Source organism: Phocoena phocoena, chromosome 4 (assembly GCF_963924675.1).
Source record: "Phocoena phocoena chromosome 4, mPhoPho1.1, whole genome shotgun sequence".
Taxonomy (NCBI): domain Eukaryota; kingdom Metazoa; phylum Chordata; class Mammalia; order Artiodactyla; family Phocoenidae; genus Phocoena; species Phocoena phocoena.
In genome coordinates this window covers 77366593-77382837 of record NC_089222.1, presented here as the reverse complement: position 1 = coordinate 77382837, position 16245 = coordinate 77366593, and the positions used below count along the sequence as shown (strand labels likewise).

Below are 16245 nucleotides of genomic sequence, written 5' to 3'. Positions count from 1 at the left end.
ACTTGGTATTAGATGATTATAGAGGAACTGGGGTTAGTTTTGTTTGGGACATAAAGCATTGTGGTTAAGAAGCAAAATGCCATTAAAACAGGTGTCTATTGACGTGTTAGGGGGAAAATGTCCTTGTGTCTAAAATTTACCTTAAAAAATCAGAAATATACCTGTAACTAACACAACATTCTAAAGCAACTATACTTCAATTAAAAAAATCAGAAAAAGATAGATAAAAAAATCTTTCAAAATATTAACAATTGTTCTGGGACTTCCCTGGTGGTGTAATGGTTAAGAATCCACCTGCCAATGCAGAGGACACAGATTCAAACCCTGGTCCGGGAAGATCCCACATGCCGTGGAGCAACTAAGCCCGTGCGCCACAACTACTGAGCCTGTGCTCTAGAACCTGCGAGCCACAACTACTGAGCCCACGTGCCACAACTACTGAAGCCCGTGCACCTGGAGCCCGTGCTCTGCAACAAGAGAAGCCACCGCAATGAGGAGCCCGCGCATTGCAACAAAGAGTAGCCCCTGCTCGCCGCAACTAAAGAAAACCCCCTGCACGCAGCAACGAAGACCCAACACAGTCAAAAATAAATACATTAATTAATTTTTTAAAAAAAGAACAATTGTTCTATCTAGGGGATGAGTGTTGATTATATTAATTACTGTATGTTTAAAATATTGCATAATAAAAAGTAAAAAAATACGTGTATATATATATATATATATGTGCATATATACATATATATACACACACATACATACATGGAGAGGTTATCTTTCTCACTTAGCTGTGACCCTACTGTGAATGACTACCTAACAAACGCTTCATGTCCAACAGCCCATTTCAGAGTGGTCCCCTCGGAAGCCACAGGCCTCTCTCAGTGACACAGCCAGTCCTCAGAAGATTTCAGGAACACCTCTTAGAGAAAAGTCTTCAGAATCTGAAATCCATTCTTTGAAATATCTGGAGTAGCATAAAACCCTTATTTTTTGAAGATATACTGTTTTTTTGCAAAAACCAAAGGTCATGCAGAAACCAGCTTGGTGAATACTTTGGGTGACTCAATGGGCAACAGTGGTCTGCGTTAAAATGGGATGAGAGGATGAAGTGGAGAGAAGGGGTCTCCCGTGCGCCGGGCAGTGCCCAGACAGAAGTTTTCCACCTGCAATGAGCACATGGCCTACCCATCATGGGGGAGGCAGACTCTTGGCTTCCTGGTCTCGCTGAGGACAAGACTGTAAACTTTTCTCCCTGTCTGAGCAAATTCAGCTCAGACTCCCGCCTCTGCTCTCCTACATGACCTCCCCTCCCACCCTTGGAGCCCCAGCAGCCAAAGGAGGGAGCCTGGGTGGTATGGGGTACTTACTGGGGCACAATGGTGATCTGGACAAAGCAGATGAAGAGGAAGACGAGCGAGGCACATGCCACATAGGCACCGAATCGGTCATCCACCTGCTTGGAGTACTGAGAGGACATGGGCAGGGTGAGTGGGCGGAGGCACCTGGCCCTGTCTGCTCCAGCTCCCCTCCACCCCAGACACACCTGGGACAGCACACTCCCAAGACTTGGAAGACCCAGTCGAGAATCAGCACAGGCCTTAGCTCTCAAGAAACCAGTCCACTCACTACATGGTGGTTCCTGTGGGGAGGGCTGTTGAATTATGTTAAACCAGAAACTCTGCAGGCTGGGTCACCATGAGAATAATTCGTAATGATCATGGCTCACATTCCTGAGCACCAGCTACACGCCAGAACACGTGCTGGGGCTTGCAACCATCACTGCACATCCTCACAAGAGCCCCAGGAAATAGGCACAGGACTGCCGCTGTTTCTACTTCAGAGATGAGCGAGCTGAGGATCAGAGAGGTCACTCAACTTGTCCAGTGTCACAGAGCTCATCTCCAAGGTCCTGACTCCCAGCCCTCACCCTCCCCACGACACCAACCAGCTACACAGATGGCCGTGTTGGCAGAGTCACCCAGAGAGGGTAATCCATGAGTCAGTTCCATTTATGCTGGTAAACAGACTAAGTTCCCTTCCCATAATTCTTCCCTCCTGATTAGGCGTGCCTCATTTGACCACGGCATGAGTTCACAGGAGCCCATGTTGACGGAACACATGGGAGACCCTGTGACATGTAGCAAAGACCCTGGACCAGGGTCTTGTTCTGGCTCTGTCACTACTTCACTGGGTGGCCTAGAGCAAGTCACCCAGATACTCTGAGCTTTACTTTCTCAGTCACAATTTAAGGAGACAAGACAAAGAGCTCTTGACTGCCCCTTCCAACTCTAATACTCTGAGTTTCCAGTGTGCCAAAGGCAGCTGGATGGTCCACTGGAAACTATAATAATAATAATAATAATAGCAATAAAATAATACAAATAGCAGTGTTTATTGAACATCTACTATGTGGCAGGTACTGTTTCAGGTGTTTTACATATATGGATGTTTAAGCCTCACTATGACACCATGAGGTAGGTATGTTAAAAATCCCCATTTCCCAGATAAGGAAACTGAGACACAAAGAAATTAAGATGTATCCCTTTCCACCAAGGAAGTCTCCCTAAAACCCCCATTTCCTGGGTAGGGCAGCATCAGAGCTGGGAAATGGAAGTGACAAGAAGGAGCTCTTTCCGGGGCGGAGACAGGGGAGGGAGCCGTCCTGTTGCCTCCTTTCCCTCCCCTTGGTCCTGGTTCTGCACCAGGGTAGGGGGGTGGGGGGTGGGGGGCGGTCCCCCCCAGGGTGCTGTACCTTCTTCTCTAAGTCAGGCTCCCTGAAGGTCAAGAGGAACTTGCGAACATGCTCAGATCGTAGCCTGTCGATGCTCCTGGCGTCAATGGCACGGCCCAGAAATTCATCCACTTCATCCTCGGGGTTCGCACTTTCCTGGGCGTTCCTGGGGAGCAAGGGGCGCAGACACAAGACAGGCTGACCACCAGGGGGCGCCGCTAGGGGGCCGGCTCAGCCCGCACACCCGGACCCATCAGAGGGGCTTGATCAGCTCTAATAAGGGGTGGGGAAGCTGGGATTGACACCAGGACGGGCCAGAAGCCCGAGTACTCACATGCGCAGAACACTGCCCAAGGCTCAGACCTGCGGGCTGGGGGGGCCTCACTGACAATAAGGATTTTCTAACCCTATTGATGTATTATTAAATGATAATGATAATATGAATTATTCTCAAGGGTTTGTTTTTCCCCTACAGGTAACAGCCTCTGCTCTTCACTCTCTAGCTGTACTGTCATCCTGAATTGAAGGCTGAGACCAGGAGGCAAGACCTCTGCCGCAGGGCCTGGGAGCCACCTGGCTGCTCTCGCCTGGCCCAGGGGACTCTCTGGGAAGCACGTTTCACAATCTTTGGGTGCTGAACTAAACACTCTACTTGTAGCGTGGAGCCCAGTCCTCGAGTGGGATTTCTGACAGCCCCTGAGACTGGGGAGTGGAGGAGAGAGACAGGCACATTCCTTCAGGGTGCTGGGACGTGGCCAGGCGCTGGCGACCAATGTGCAAAGCCTGCATCTTCCTGGGAGCCGTGTGTGTGTGTGTGTGTGTGCGCGCGCGCACATGCGTGTGCTGAGTGTGTTGTGTGTAGTTGTGTGTGCATATGTGTGTGTGTGTGTGTGCGTGGAGTGGAGATTATAAATGGGGGATGCCCAGGCCCAGCCTCTCTGCCGGGGGCCTGGGCTCCCGGGCTGCTCGTCTCTCAGGTGCAGCGGGCTCTGTTCACTCCCAGCCAAGACTGCGAGACCTGGGCTCATTCTCCATGGAGTACGGAAACTGAGCTCCAGGCAGATTTGGAGACATCCCCCAGGCCGAGGGAGCTGAAGTGAAGAAGGACAGGTTACTCACTTGTCCTTGGGATCTTCAAAGCCCTAAAAGAGAGGGACGGAGAGAGGAGAGGAGGATGAGAACCAAGGGGATGAAAATGGGGAGGCTGCAGCTCATCCCCTCTCACAGGTCACCAGGAGCTTGGACACAGAGAGCACTGTCACTCAGTCATCTCCTCCTTTCTTCATTTGGCAAATACAGCTGGGTTTGGGACAGGCTCCATGCTAGATGCTGGGGGCACAGTGATTTTACTTCATCCACTGGCAAAATCCATGAGTCTAAGCTCTTCGTGTCCCCCTACCCAATTCCTTGTCATTCCCCAAACCTTCCTTCACCCTCCTCCTGGACCCTGGGCTTGGTGGGTCCCCTCCCAATTCTGCCACTTACTCAGATGGAAATAAGGGAAACTGCCAGGCCGATCAATCCCCACACGCCTGTGCACACCTGTGCACACACACACAGCTCATGCACACTCACCCCCCCCCAACTCCCGCCAAGCACACATAAAATCTCCTGGGACTTCACAAGTTTTGAGCTTAAGAAAACTAAACTCTGGTTACCTGCAACAGCTTTTCTGGTATCTGAGAACCAATGCGTTCTTCTAAGGCTGGAGCTGGCTGGGGACCCAGGAGGTGAGGAACCTGCCTGCCCCGGTTTGATTACTGTTCTGATGTTCACACACACAGGGCAGAGGTGAGGGTGGGAAGGGCCCTTACTGGTTGCCAAACTCAAGGCCCTACCTAGAGTTCATCTATAAAGGACAGAAGTGTGTCAGGGTCTGACCAACTGTGGCAGAATGGAGGGAGGGGCCCCTAAAATGGGAAGGGGTGGGATCTGGGAGGCAGTGGGGGAGGCACAAGCACCCCAGGACAGGTGGCTTCAGGTTGCCAGGACAAGGACAGAGGGTGGCCTCTTGTCCCTGTGGCCCAGCATGGAACACGCTGCTGGGCAGTCAGGGGGCTTGGCAAATGTCGGGGGAATCCAAACCCCAAATGAACACAGCTCTCTTCATTCCCACTGAGGAGTGGGGTTTATGATGCTCTCCGCGAGCCGGAGCTGCCGGGCTCCAAAATAGACGTGGGGCCCGTGGGCACTGAGGTGCTGTCTATTCTCCTCACCACCTTGGCAGCCCCTAGTGCCACATCCAAGTGCCCAGCCGTGGGCTCTGAGCTCCTCCCGGGCTGCCCAGTGGCTGTCTTCCTTTCTCCTCGTCCTCTGAGAATCACCAAGCCCTCGGTCCAGGCTGCAGGGCCCCGCCCACCTCACTGTCCCCACTCGAGGCTAGAGGAGTTGGGGTCTCTCATGTGAGTGCCCCATCTGGGGGCAGGCAGGATCTCTAGGGCACAAGCTCGAGTGGGCGGCAGAGAGTCCGGACAGGCCAGTCTCTGTGGACCATGGCGAGGGGCTGGCCCGCTGATCTCCACCACAGGGGCCAGCAACGATTTTACTCGGAGGACATCCAAGCCACATTATGCCTACGCTGGTCTCTACAGCTCAGAACTATACCCGAAATGTGTCTAATGAACCTGTCTCTGACTTCCTCCAGTGCTCCTTTGGTGATTTGCAGGGGCTGGTGTTGGGGGCCAGGTCTGCTCTAGGCTTCCTGGGTGCTGGGCTGGGGTGGTGAACTGACCGCAGTCAGGGAACACTTTGGTGGATAAACCATGGCAAAGGGCCTTTAAGAACACAGGCCAGCAGACTGGGTTCCAGTCCCCTGACCTGCTTTCTAGTCCTAGGACAACGGTCCCCAGCCGGCAAGGAGGACACTCAGATGGGTTCCTGCCGTTGTGCCTCGGCACTTCCGGAGAGCAGCTCAGCTCAGTGTTTCTGTTTGGTCCCCGAGTCCTCTCCTTCTGACCTACAGCAAGACCAGAGGCCGTGGGCCCCTCTGCTCATCCACACTGAGGTGCAGACTCCAGTTTGCACGCCTGCCCTGGCAAAGCTGCTGTGGGGAACACTTGGGCCCAGCCTGCCACCTCTGAAGAATGCACAGCTTACCCGAGCCTGGTTAGATGAGCAGGAGTCCGCGTATGATCTCCCGTCAACCTTTTTATTAATAAAGAACCTTAGAGGAAGTCCCTGGTGGCGCAGTGGTTAAGAATCTACCTGAAAATGACTCTACTACCCAAAGCAATCTACAGATTCAATGCAATCCCTATCAAACTACCACTGGCATTTTTTCACAGAACTAGAACAAAAAATTTCACAATTTGTATGGAAGCACAAAAGACCCCGAATAGCCAAAGCAATCTTGAGAATGAAAACCGGAGCTGGAGGAATCAGGCTCCCTGACTTCAGACTATACTACAAAGCTACAGTAATCAAGACAGTATGGTACTGGCACAAAAACAGAAAGATAGATCAATGGAACAGGATAGAAAGCCCAGAGATAAACCCACACACATATGGTCACCTTATCTTTGATAAAGGAAGCAGGAATGTACAGTGGAGAAAGGACAGCCTCTTCAATAAGTGGTGCTGGGAAAACTGGACAGGTACATGTAAAAGTATGAGATTAGATCACTCCCTAACACCATACACAAAAATAAGCTCAAAATGGATTAAAGGCCTAAATGTAAGGCCAGAAACTATCAAACTCTTAGAGGAAAATATAGGCAGGATACTCTATGACATAAATTACAGCAAAATCATTTTTGACCCACCTCCTAGGGAAATGGAAATAAAAACAAAAATAAACAAATGGGACCTCATGAAACTTCAAAGCTTTTGCACAGCAAAGGAAACCATAAATAAGACCAAAAGACAACCCTCAGAATGGGAGAAAATATTTGCAAATGAAGCAACTGACAAAGGATTCATCTACAAAATTTATAAGCAGCTCATGCAGCTTAATAACAAAAAAACAAACAACCCAATCCAAAAATGGGCAGAAGACCTAAATAGACATTTCTCCAAAGAAGATATACAGACTTCCAACAAACAAATGAAAGAAAGCTCAACATCACTAATCATTAGAGAAATGCAAATCAAAACTACAGTGAGATATCATCTCTCACCGGTCAGAATGGCCATCATCAAAAAATCTAGAAACAATAAATGCTGGAGAGGGTGTGGAGAAAAGGGAACCCTCCTGCACTGCTGGTGGGAATGTAAATTGATACAGCCACTATGGAGAACAGTATGGAGGTTCCTTAAAAAACTCCAAATAGAACTACCATATGACCCAGCAATCCCACGACTGGGCATATACCCTGAGAAAACCATAATTCAAAAAGAGTCATGTACCAAAATGTTCATTGCAGCTCTATTTACAATAGTCTGGAGATGGAAACAACCTAAGTGCCCATCATCGGATGAATGGATAAAGAAGATGTGGCACATATATACAATGGGATATTACTCAGCCATGAAAAGAAACGAAATTGAGCTATTTGTAATGAGGTGGATCGACCTAGAGTCTGTCATACAGAGTGAAGTAAGTCAGAAAGAAAAAGACAAATACCATATGCTAACACATATATATGCAATTTAAGAAAAAAAAATGTCATGAAGAACCTAGGGGTAAGACAGGAATAAAGACGCAGACCTACTGGAGAACGGACTTGAGGATATGCGGAGGGGGAAGGGTGAGCTGTGACAGGGCGAGAGAGAGTCATGGACATAGACACACTAACAAATGTAGTAAGGTAGATAGCTAGTGGGAAGCAGCCACATAGCACAGGGAGATCAGCTCAGTGCTTTGTGACCTCCTGGAGGGGTGGGATAGGGAGGGTGGGAGGGAGGGAGACACAAGAGGGAAGAGATATAGGAACATACGTATATATATAACTGATTCATTTTGTTGTAAAGCAGAAACTAACACACCACTGTAAAGCAATTATACTCCAATAAAGATGTTAAAAAAAAAAAATCTGCCTGCCAATGCAGGGGACACGAGTTCGAGCCCTGGTCTGGGAAGATCCCACATGCCGCAGAGCAACTAAGCCCGTGAGCCACAGCTACTGAACCTGCACTCTAGAGTCCGTGAGCCACAACTACTGAGCCCGTGTGCCACAACTACTGAAGCCCACGCGCCTAGAGCCCGTGCTCCGCAACAAGAGAAGCCACCGCAATGAGAAGCCTGCACACCGCAAGAAAGAGTAGCCCCCGCTCACTGCGACTAGAGAAAGCCTGCCAGCAGCAACGAAGACCCAACGCAACCAAAAACTAAATAAATTAATAAATTAATTTAAAAAATAAATACATAAAAATAAAAATAATTAAAAAAAAAAGAACCTTAGAGACCTTACAACACTCATGCCTAAACCAGCACAGCTCATTACTACATCTTAAAAGCTGAGTAAAAGTTGGAACAAGATTTAAAGAAATAAACTGCTGACTACGAGTTACTCCCCTCTAACTGCTCTCAGTCACTGCTTAATGCAATCCCCTCCCCTCCACCGCATCTTCAGTGGAAGTCGGGGTAGAAGCTTTCTCTTTGCATATCTTTCCCAAGGGTTTCTGGGCGAGTTTAACACCAAAAGCCAATGGTGTGCCTGGCGGCTGCCAGATCCCATCCCATCCCTGGCCTAGACACTGGGCTGGCAGGGGCCCAGGGGATGGTACTTTGATGGTGGCCCCTCAGGTGACTCTGCCCAGCAAGGACGGGGACGGGGAGCCTCTTCTCTCCCTCTACAGGGGTGTCCCCAAGCTTTCTGATCACTTTGCATTCCTTCCCCACTGGGTGAAGCAACCAACACCACGGAGGAGCCTTTCCGACAGCCAGTCTCCCGTGAGACTGTTTCCCCAGTTACAGCCCTTCTGCTAATTCTTCCAAGGTTTCTTGTCCTAACAATGATTAATGTCTGCCAAATCGGTGCTTATAGTCCAAACTGCCCCCTTGGAGACTCTGAAATACCTAAAGAGTCCACCTACACCAAATATCGCTAAAGAAAAAAACTTTCCGAAGATTTTAAACGGAGAACGTACAAGCAGGCACCTTTCTTGCCTGCTGGTGGTTCCTCTCCACCTCTATCCTGCCCCATCTTTTTATTCCCTGTTTTCCCTCATCTCCTGCTCCCCCCCCCCCACCGCCTGCATCTCCCCCTTACCCTCCCTGTCCTCCCGCTCTGGTCTTCCTGAGACCTGTCCTCCTCTTTCCTCCCACCTGGATGAGAGGCTCCCTCCTTGCATTCTGCTCTCAGTCTCCCCCTTTCCTCTCACTCCCTCTCTCACCTCTTGGCTGTCCTGGTCAAGTGGGTAGAGAGTCCACAGGAGATGATTCAAGAACTGGGGTGAGAACAGGGGGGGATCCAGCAACTGCTCTTTGCTTTGGGGAGGGGCCTGGAGGGAGCGGGAGTGGGGCCTGGAGCCCTGGGTGGCACTGACCAGGCCTGGGACGTCTAAGTTCAAAGCCCTGGGGCAAGGCCGACCTTTCCCACTCTTCGTCGCTTAGGACCTTGGTGTCCTGCGAGTTGTTTCTTTACCACCAGAAGTTAAAATGGTGATCTTGACTCAATTCACTTTTTTCTTCTGTACATTTTCCTTAAACCTTTGTCATATGCTATTTGCTAGCTGGCAAGGAGCAGAATGACTGGTCCCTAGCCTGTCTCCTCCCTCAGACCCCTGGATCTGTCTGCCGACTCAGCTGGACTCCCATGGAGTCTCTCTCTAATCCCTGCTGCTCCAGCTTAAACCCAGTCTGATCCACAGGCCCCCGACGTGGGGATCCTAGTGTCGGCATGGCCCCCCACTCCTCTACCTGGATCTGTGGGAACTCAGTGGACACACACACACACACACACACACACACACACACACACACACACACACGGCTTCCTCACCCATCCCTCCCTCAGAGCGGGCAACTCCTGCCTGGGTACCAGGCTGCCCTTGACCTGAGGAGTGCGCTCAGATGCAGAAGCCAAGATCTCAGATAAAATAAATTACTGCTTCAGACTGACTTCTTGTCATCCCTCATTCTCTTCTTCTCACCCTCTGAAGTCTTCTTTCTAGCATTACTGATAGAACCCAGGCAGGGCATCCTGAATCAGCCCGTCCCTGCTGTGTGCAGGGGTGGCTGAGGGTGTCTGTCCTCTGAGGCCGGCCGGGTCCCTTGAGATGGAGGCAGCACCCCTACCACGGCCTCTGCTCACTCAGCCTGCATGCTCCCACAGGAAGACTGGAATGAGCAGGGCGTTTCTCACCACAGAGGGCAAAGAGGCCATCACCTGGCACTTGCCAAAAAGCACTGGGATGGTTTCTGAGCGACTGGGCCAGAAGATGGGAAATGCAACAGATGCTGGAAGGTGTCTGACAAGCCTGTGCCCACCCAACTCCCCGGGGCTCCCCAGACAGTGCCAAGAGGCCCTGGAGGCTCTGTTTGGACCGAGTCCAGACAGATGGGTCTGCTTCCAGCCTACACCAGGAAGGTCTGCCAAGGGGGAATGAAGAAGGGGCTTCACCGCTCTGCTCCAAAGCCAAATCCGGCCTGCCAAGAGATGGTGGGGCCCACGGAGAAAGCCCAGGGTCGGAAGTCAGGCGCTCTGTCTCCTGGTCCAAAGTCAGGGTGAGCCCCCTTCCAACGATTCCTTCTGTGGCTCTCCAGATTCCCTGGGTAACAGGAGGGGCCTGGCCCAGTCCTCACACCCACTGGAGGCCCCAGCCCTGGAGAGTGTGGCCCACACACTGCCCTGCCAGCTACTCACCATCCGTTTCATCTCCTTGGACACCTGGTTGCCACCCAGGTGGTTGTAGAAGGGGCGCTCGGCCCCCCAGTGTGGTGGGTTGTGCCCTATCGAGTTGGTTCTCTGGCGATTCATCTTGGCAATCATGGCCTTCTCTTCTTTCTGGGAGAGCAACATAGATGCATCAGCCTGTGGGCAGGGCCCATCAGGTGAGCCCAAGTAGGGAGTTTCTCATTCCTCCCAGGTGCCTGGCCAGGTAGGGGTTAAGGCACTGCCTCCCTCCCTTCTCTGCTCAGCCCGGAGCCCTGAGGTCTGCCAAGATCCTAAAGCTCACCCAAGAAATCATCCTAAATCCCTCCGAACTCCCCAACGCCAGCCCTGGCTGGGAGCTGGGAGCCTCAGGTGGGAGCAGCAGAACAGGAGGATGAGGTTTGTCTTGTTAGAAAGCCAAGGGGCATGGGAACATCTGTCGCTGGCATAGAATTTTAGATGTGGGCAGAGCCTGGGTCTGAAAGTGCTTGGGGGGTGATGGACGGAGAGGAAACATGAGATTCCAGTTTCCACCCCAAAACAGGCATGTTCTAGCAGAGCGGGTAGTAGGACAGGCCCTGCAGCTTCTGGAGGTTTGGGTCATTAGAACATGAGATGCAAGGGCTGACGCGCATGGCACAAATACACCAACGGGGCCTCAGCCAGCTCTCCATGTGCCAACCACAACCTATCTGTCCATCCATCCAAATGAGCTCGAGGTGGAGGGTTGGAGAGGCCCTGGAGGGACCTGGGTGGCCTTCCCTTCAACTCCCTCCCTGAGCCTGGGAAGGGAGCCGGCCAGATCAGAGGCAGAGGGGAGGGGACACAGCCTGCTTCAGCAGACACTGCTCTGGGTCGGGGCTGGAGGGGTGGGGGGTGTCCTTTTCTGTCTCCATTTCATCTTTTCTGAACCACTTGTCAAGCTAGAAGAATCAAGACCCAGAGAACCCAGGGCAGAGGGTAACCCTTCAGCCTGGGCGGGGCAGGAAGGTGAGGCTAGAGGCGTTATGGGCCCAGCAGACAGAAGAAGTGTGGGAGGGGGCCTGGGAGGATTTCGGTTCATTTATACTACAGCCAAACAACAAGCAAATGCTTTAAAATGAGTCAATTAAGCCACTAAGTGCTTTCCCCAGAGTACCTAAATCCTCCCATCCCTCTTTCCGGATGTCTGTGGCAGGGCCTGATACCGCTCCCTCAGAGGCACCCCGTAGTCAGGTCCTGTGTGCTGGGATGTGCTTCTGTGGAGGGTGAGGTGTCCCTCTGATGTCCCTCTCAGGGTGGACACCTGCCTCAAAGAGCTCTGCCCACATTGAAGAATCTACTTTTGCTGTCTCCGAGACTTTCTCTGAACTTTTCTCGCAGCTTAATTTTGTCTTCAGTCTAATTCCTTAGGACAGAAACAGGGAAGCTTTTCTCTATCAAAGGGCTCTGACCAACAGATAAATTCAATTGAAAGATTTATAAGTAAAAGGCATTATAATTAAGGAAAAATGTAAAATATAAAATGTTCTCGTTTGCTTTAAAAATTAAGAACGTGGAACGTGACACTATTAAAAATAGAAAACTGAAGTCTGCCAATAATTCAGTTTTATATTTTGGCAAGTGTGGGCTGAGACAAAAGAAGGAAGAAGAAAGACTGGAAAGTGCAAGAGGGGAAAAGACAGAGTTTCAAGAAGCAGAGGTATATAAGTACAGGCAGAGAGAGAGCGAGATCCACCTAGTTTAGGCAACAGACAAGGAACGAGATGGAAATAAAGGACGTGGTATACACAGAGTTCCCTGATGCTTCTTTTCCATCTCGTGGCCTTCTGCTGTATTGTTACTAACTGATCTGAGGTCTGTTGCTTTTTCTGCAACAGAAGCAAAATGAAAACCTCCCCTCTTTGCCACCAGCCTTTACAAAGCCTCTGTAGCTCTCGCGTCCTTCCTGAGATGCGGAACCACGACTGCATAAGAAATTCAGGACTTGCCTCAAGGAAAGAGTAAGAGGAGAAGGAAGCAGCAGGCTAAGCAACATTCCTCCCCAAAGAACGAAGCCCTCCCACCCCCCCGCCCCCCACCCCAGCCCTCGGTCCCCGGACCCGCTTCTGGGTGCAGTGCAGGATGAGGAAGGTCTCGATACTGTGCTCTTTGAGGTAGGCGTTGCGCTCGCCCCCACCGCCCGGCTCCACTTCGTAGTCGCCGTTCAGGTAGTTGAGTGTGGCCTTGGTGATGTGGATGCGTCTACGGGTAGGGGCGGGAAGCAGGGAGAGGAGGGCAGCAGACGTGAATGCAGAACCCCCGCTCCCATGCAGAACCAAACTGTGAGCGACTCGGTCAGCATTTGAATCCCAGGGCCCCAAACTCTGACTCAAATGCTAACCCCTACCTGGATCTCTCAATGGACTATCCCTCCAACCTCATCAGGATGGCAAGGTGGGCCCCTCACCAGCTCGTGTTCGCCGAGACCACACCGCATCACCTCGGCACCACGTTATTACGGTGACGTAACACATCGGCCTGCCGGGAGAGCACGGCCTCCCGTCTCGCAAACTTTGCAAACCTGCTCAGGAGCCAGCAGTGGCTCCTGCTGACTGCAGGACTGCGTCCAAATGCCCCAGCCTGGCATGCACGTCCTTAACACAGGCACTGTTTCCTCCCACTGGTTCCTAAAAGGCCATCTGCTCTACTTGCGTTCCCCGAAGTACTGTGTTTTCCTCTGCCTGTGCCCGTCCTCAGCCTGGCAGCTCCCCCGACCCTCACCTTCCTCACCTGCCCCCATCCTGCCCCGTCTGCCAGGCCAGCTGACCTTCCACCTCCTGGCCACCCCCGGAATTATCCCGGGGTCCTCCCTCCTCTAGAAGCCTACCCTGACCTCCTGTGTCTCACGACAGGCCGCCAGGTTCTGTGTAAATATCTTCTGGGTGAAGACTGGGTAAGGTTGGGGCCACGCTCCCTACAAGTTGCCATGTGTGGCGTCAGTGCTTGGTTACTAGAGGGATTCCACTTAAATTCTGCCAACCCCAGGGCTGCAGCTACCAGGTCCTGCCCACCCTAGCCCTTTCCCCATGACAGCCACCTGGGTGGGCCGGGCGGGAAGCTGCCCTCACTCACTCACCCCGCCTTGCCTCCAGCCTCCATGTGGTTGGCCAGCGTGACATCGTTAGACCAGACGTCGAACTGCCACTTCCTGAGGCCAAGGACGCCACAGTGCACTCGCCCACTGTGGATTCCCACACGCATGTTCACGTTGACACCTGTCACCTCCCGGACCAGCCTAGGGATGGAGTAGGGGTAAGGCCGGGAGGGGGTCAGGGCCAGGCGCAGAGAGGTCAGGGTGCATGAGAAGGTGCAGGGGTCAAAGAGTCATTTCTCTCCAGGCCAGCCCAAATCCAGAGTCTGAGACTGTGCATCCTGAAGGGCAGGGCTGGGCCCTGGTGCCCAGGGGCTGAGGGTTGCGAGAGGCGCTGCTTCCCATCTTGCCCGCAAGGTGGCGCAGTGCCTCACACTACGTCCCAGGCCCACTGCTTCTCCCCAGCGAGGGCACCTGAGCCAGCGCTACCCTCAGTCAATAATTAAGTTGTTCTGAAAATGCAAGCGCACGTTAGTGCCGATTTGAGTCGACAGGAAAGTTATAGTCACTCCAAACCCCACTCATATAATTCTCGGATTTACCCATTGCTGCTTCTTCGACATTAGCAGGATAATGGAGAAAAAGAGAACACAGGCCCTGCCCAGGAAAGATAGGGGAGCTGGGGCAGGGGCAGGGGACCAGGGGTGCTCCACGTGCTAGAAGACAACGCCAACCCCATCACATGCACCACGCACGCATTCGGGGCGGGCCGCCTGTAGGAGGGGGAGTGGGATGGAAGCTCTACAGCTCTGGGTATGTGTCTGGGGCCCGGGGTCTGTGGAAAAGGGAGCCGGTGCTCTGGGGGGAGGGTCACAGTGTGCACTTCTTAGGGACCTGGACCCTCCTTGGCTCCCTGGGGATGGACCCACTCAGCCAGCCATGGGGCCGGCGGTCCGACTTGGCCTGGTGGGCAGGACTACCACGTGGGCTCCAGCTCTCACCCCACCCCACCACTGAGAGGCTGACACCTACCACAGGGAATATTTATGTCATCCACGTATTTCTCTCGTCCTGGGATCAACTCTGCAAATACCTCTGCTGGAGCTGTGCCTTCCATCCACAGGGCCTCTGGCCACTGGCTTAGGTTGATATCTCTCATTCTACCTTTTTGGCTTCACTCCAAGGCCACCTTCTTCATGAAGCCTTTCTGGGTCCTCCCAGTGAAATCAACTGCCCCCTCCTGGCCCCTCCCACCGCAGTTTGCCTCTCTTACCTGATGGTGTCCACTGGGCATGCCTGGTATCAGAGCAACGGGAGTCCTGGCCCCTCAACAGGCTCTGTGCTTCCGGGCAAGGGACCCCCTGTCTAGCCCGGGCACACAGGGGCACTCGGCAAACACTGCCGAAAGGAACTGAGCCAAACAGGATGGACCCGGCCACCTTCTGGGCCAGTTACTCTGACCTCTGACCTTGCCCACTGTGGTTTTTCCTTTGCCCCACCCAGTCTACTTCTAAAGCTCAGTTTTGGAACCTGGACGCAGTCTCTGGCCTACTCCCTTGGCTGACCTGTAAGCTTGGCTTGTCCATGTTGCTTAATGACTGGGGCTCCTTCTGTGGTCAGCAGTGACCAAGAATCGGCCAATGATCCTGGCTGCTATTGCTGGCAGGGAGGATGGATTTTCTTAAATGGGAACACCTGTGTTTGCATCCACCTGCCTAGCAGTATTACCCTGGGGAGCCGTTTAGCCCCTGTGAGCCCAACCTTTCTCATCTGTGAAGAAATGGGACTGGTGACTTCTACCCCTGGCTGGGTGGCTGTGAGAAGACATGAGGCCTGGAGTGCAAGGCCCTGCCATGGCACAGGGTACAGCACAGCTGCCAGCCAGTCCTCCTTTCCTGGAGGGGTGGCTCCATACCTCCTGCTGCCCTGGAGTCTGCAAAGCCCTCCCTTCTTCCAGGACATGTCCCTCTGTGCAGAGCTTCCCAGGCTGCTGTGAGCACAGGAGCCTGGGAGAAGGCTCAGAGCCTGGAGGTATGAATCAACCCTCCGGTGTGGCCAGGGTCCTTGGGAGGTGGCTTTGCCCCACTATTTCCCTGCTTCCATCAGTCCAACATGAGTCAGTTCTCGGGATATGGGACAGTCCCCCTGCAGACGGATGGTCCCACTGGAGATGGACAGTGTCCCCACAGGCGGGCAGTCACCCTGGAGACGGGCACTTACGAGATGGCCTCAATCATGTCCATGCCCATCTCCACGCAGCAGTGGGCATGGTCAGCCCTGGCTTCAGGCAGCCCTGAGACGCAGTAATAACAATCTCCCAGGATCTTAATACGTAAACAGTGATTCTCCTGGAAAGCAAATTAATTTTAAAAATTAAAAATAGTAGGAAAGAGAAGTGGGAGGGAAAGAAACAGGAAGCAAACAGATTCACCCCATGCCTGGAATAACTTGCCTTTTAGGGCAGCGAGCACAGACCCAGTGCCGGCATGAGGTGTGGCCCCAGCCTGGGGACAGGCTTATCGGGAGCCGTGGGGGATGGAGGACAGGCTGAGCCACGCTCGGGAAGCATTCCAGCCACCCCAGGCTCAGGAACTCACACTTTTGGCCACAGCTGAGGCCCAAGAAGAATAGAGCTGGTCCAATGTGGCAGCAAATGGGGCAGACTCAACAGTGTGAGAGGCCCCGAGCTGAGAGTGAGGGGCCCATCC

At 52.6% G+C, this 16245-nt stretch overlaps 1 protein-coding gene across 1 annotated transcript in view; it reads right to left on the bottom strand.

Annotated features, from left to right (window-relative positions):
* ADCY5 (adenylate cyclase 5) overlaps positions 1-16245 on the bottom strand; it is a 154878-nt gene that overhangs the window by 33583 nt on the left and 105050 nt on the right. The window contains exons 5-11 of the mRNA XM_065877029.1: positions 15758-15885; positions 13583-13741; positions 12567-12708; positions 10477-10617; positions 3851-3873; positions 2753-2897; positions 1368-1465 (exon numbers count right to left, since the gene is read on the bottom strand). Of these exons, the coding sequence (XP_065733101.1) occupies positions 1368-1465; positions 2753-2897; positions 3851-3873; positions 10477-10617; positions 12567-12708; positions 13583-13741; positions 15758-15885 (836 nt within the window). The remainder of the gene's footprint in view (positions 1-1367; positions 1466-2752; positions 2898-3850; positions 3874-10476; positions 10618-12566; positions 12709-13582; positions 13742-15757; positions 15886-16245) is intronic.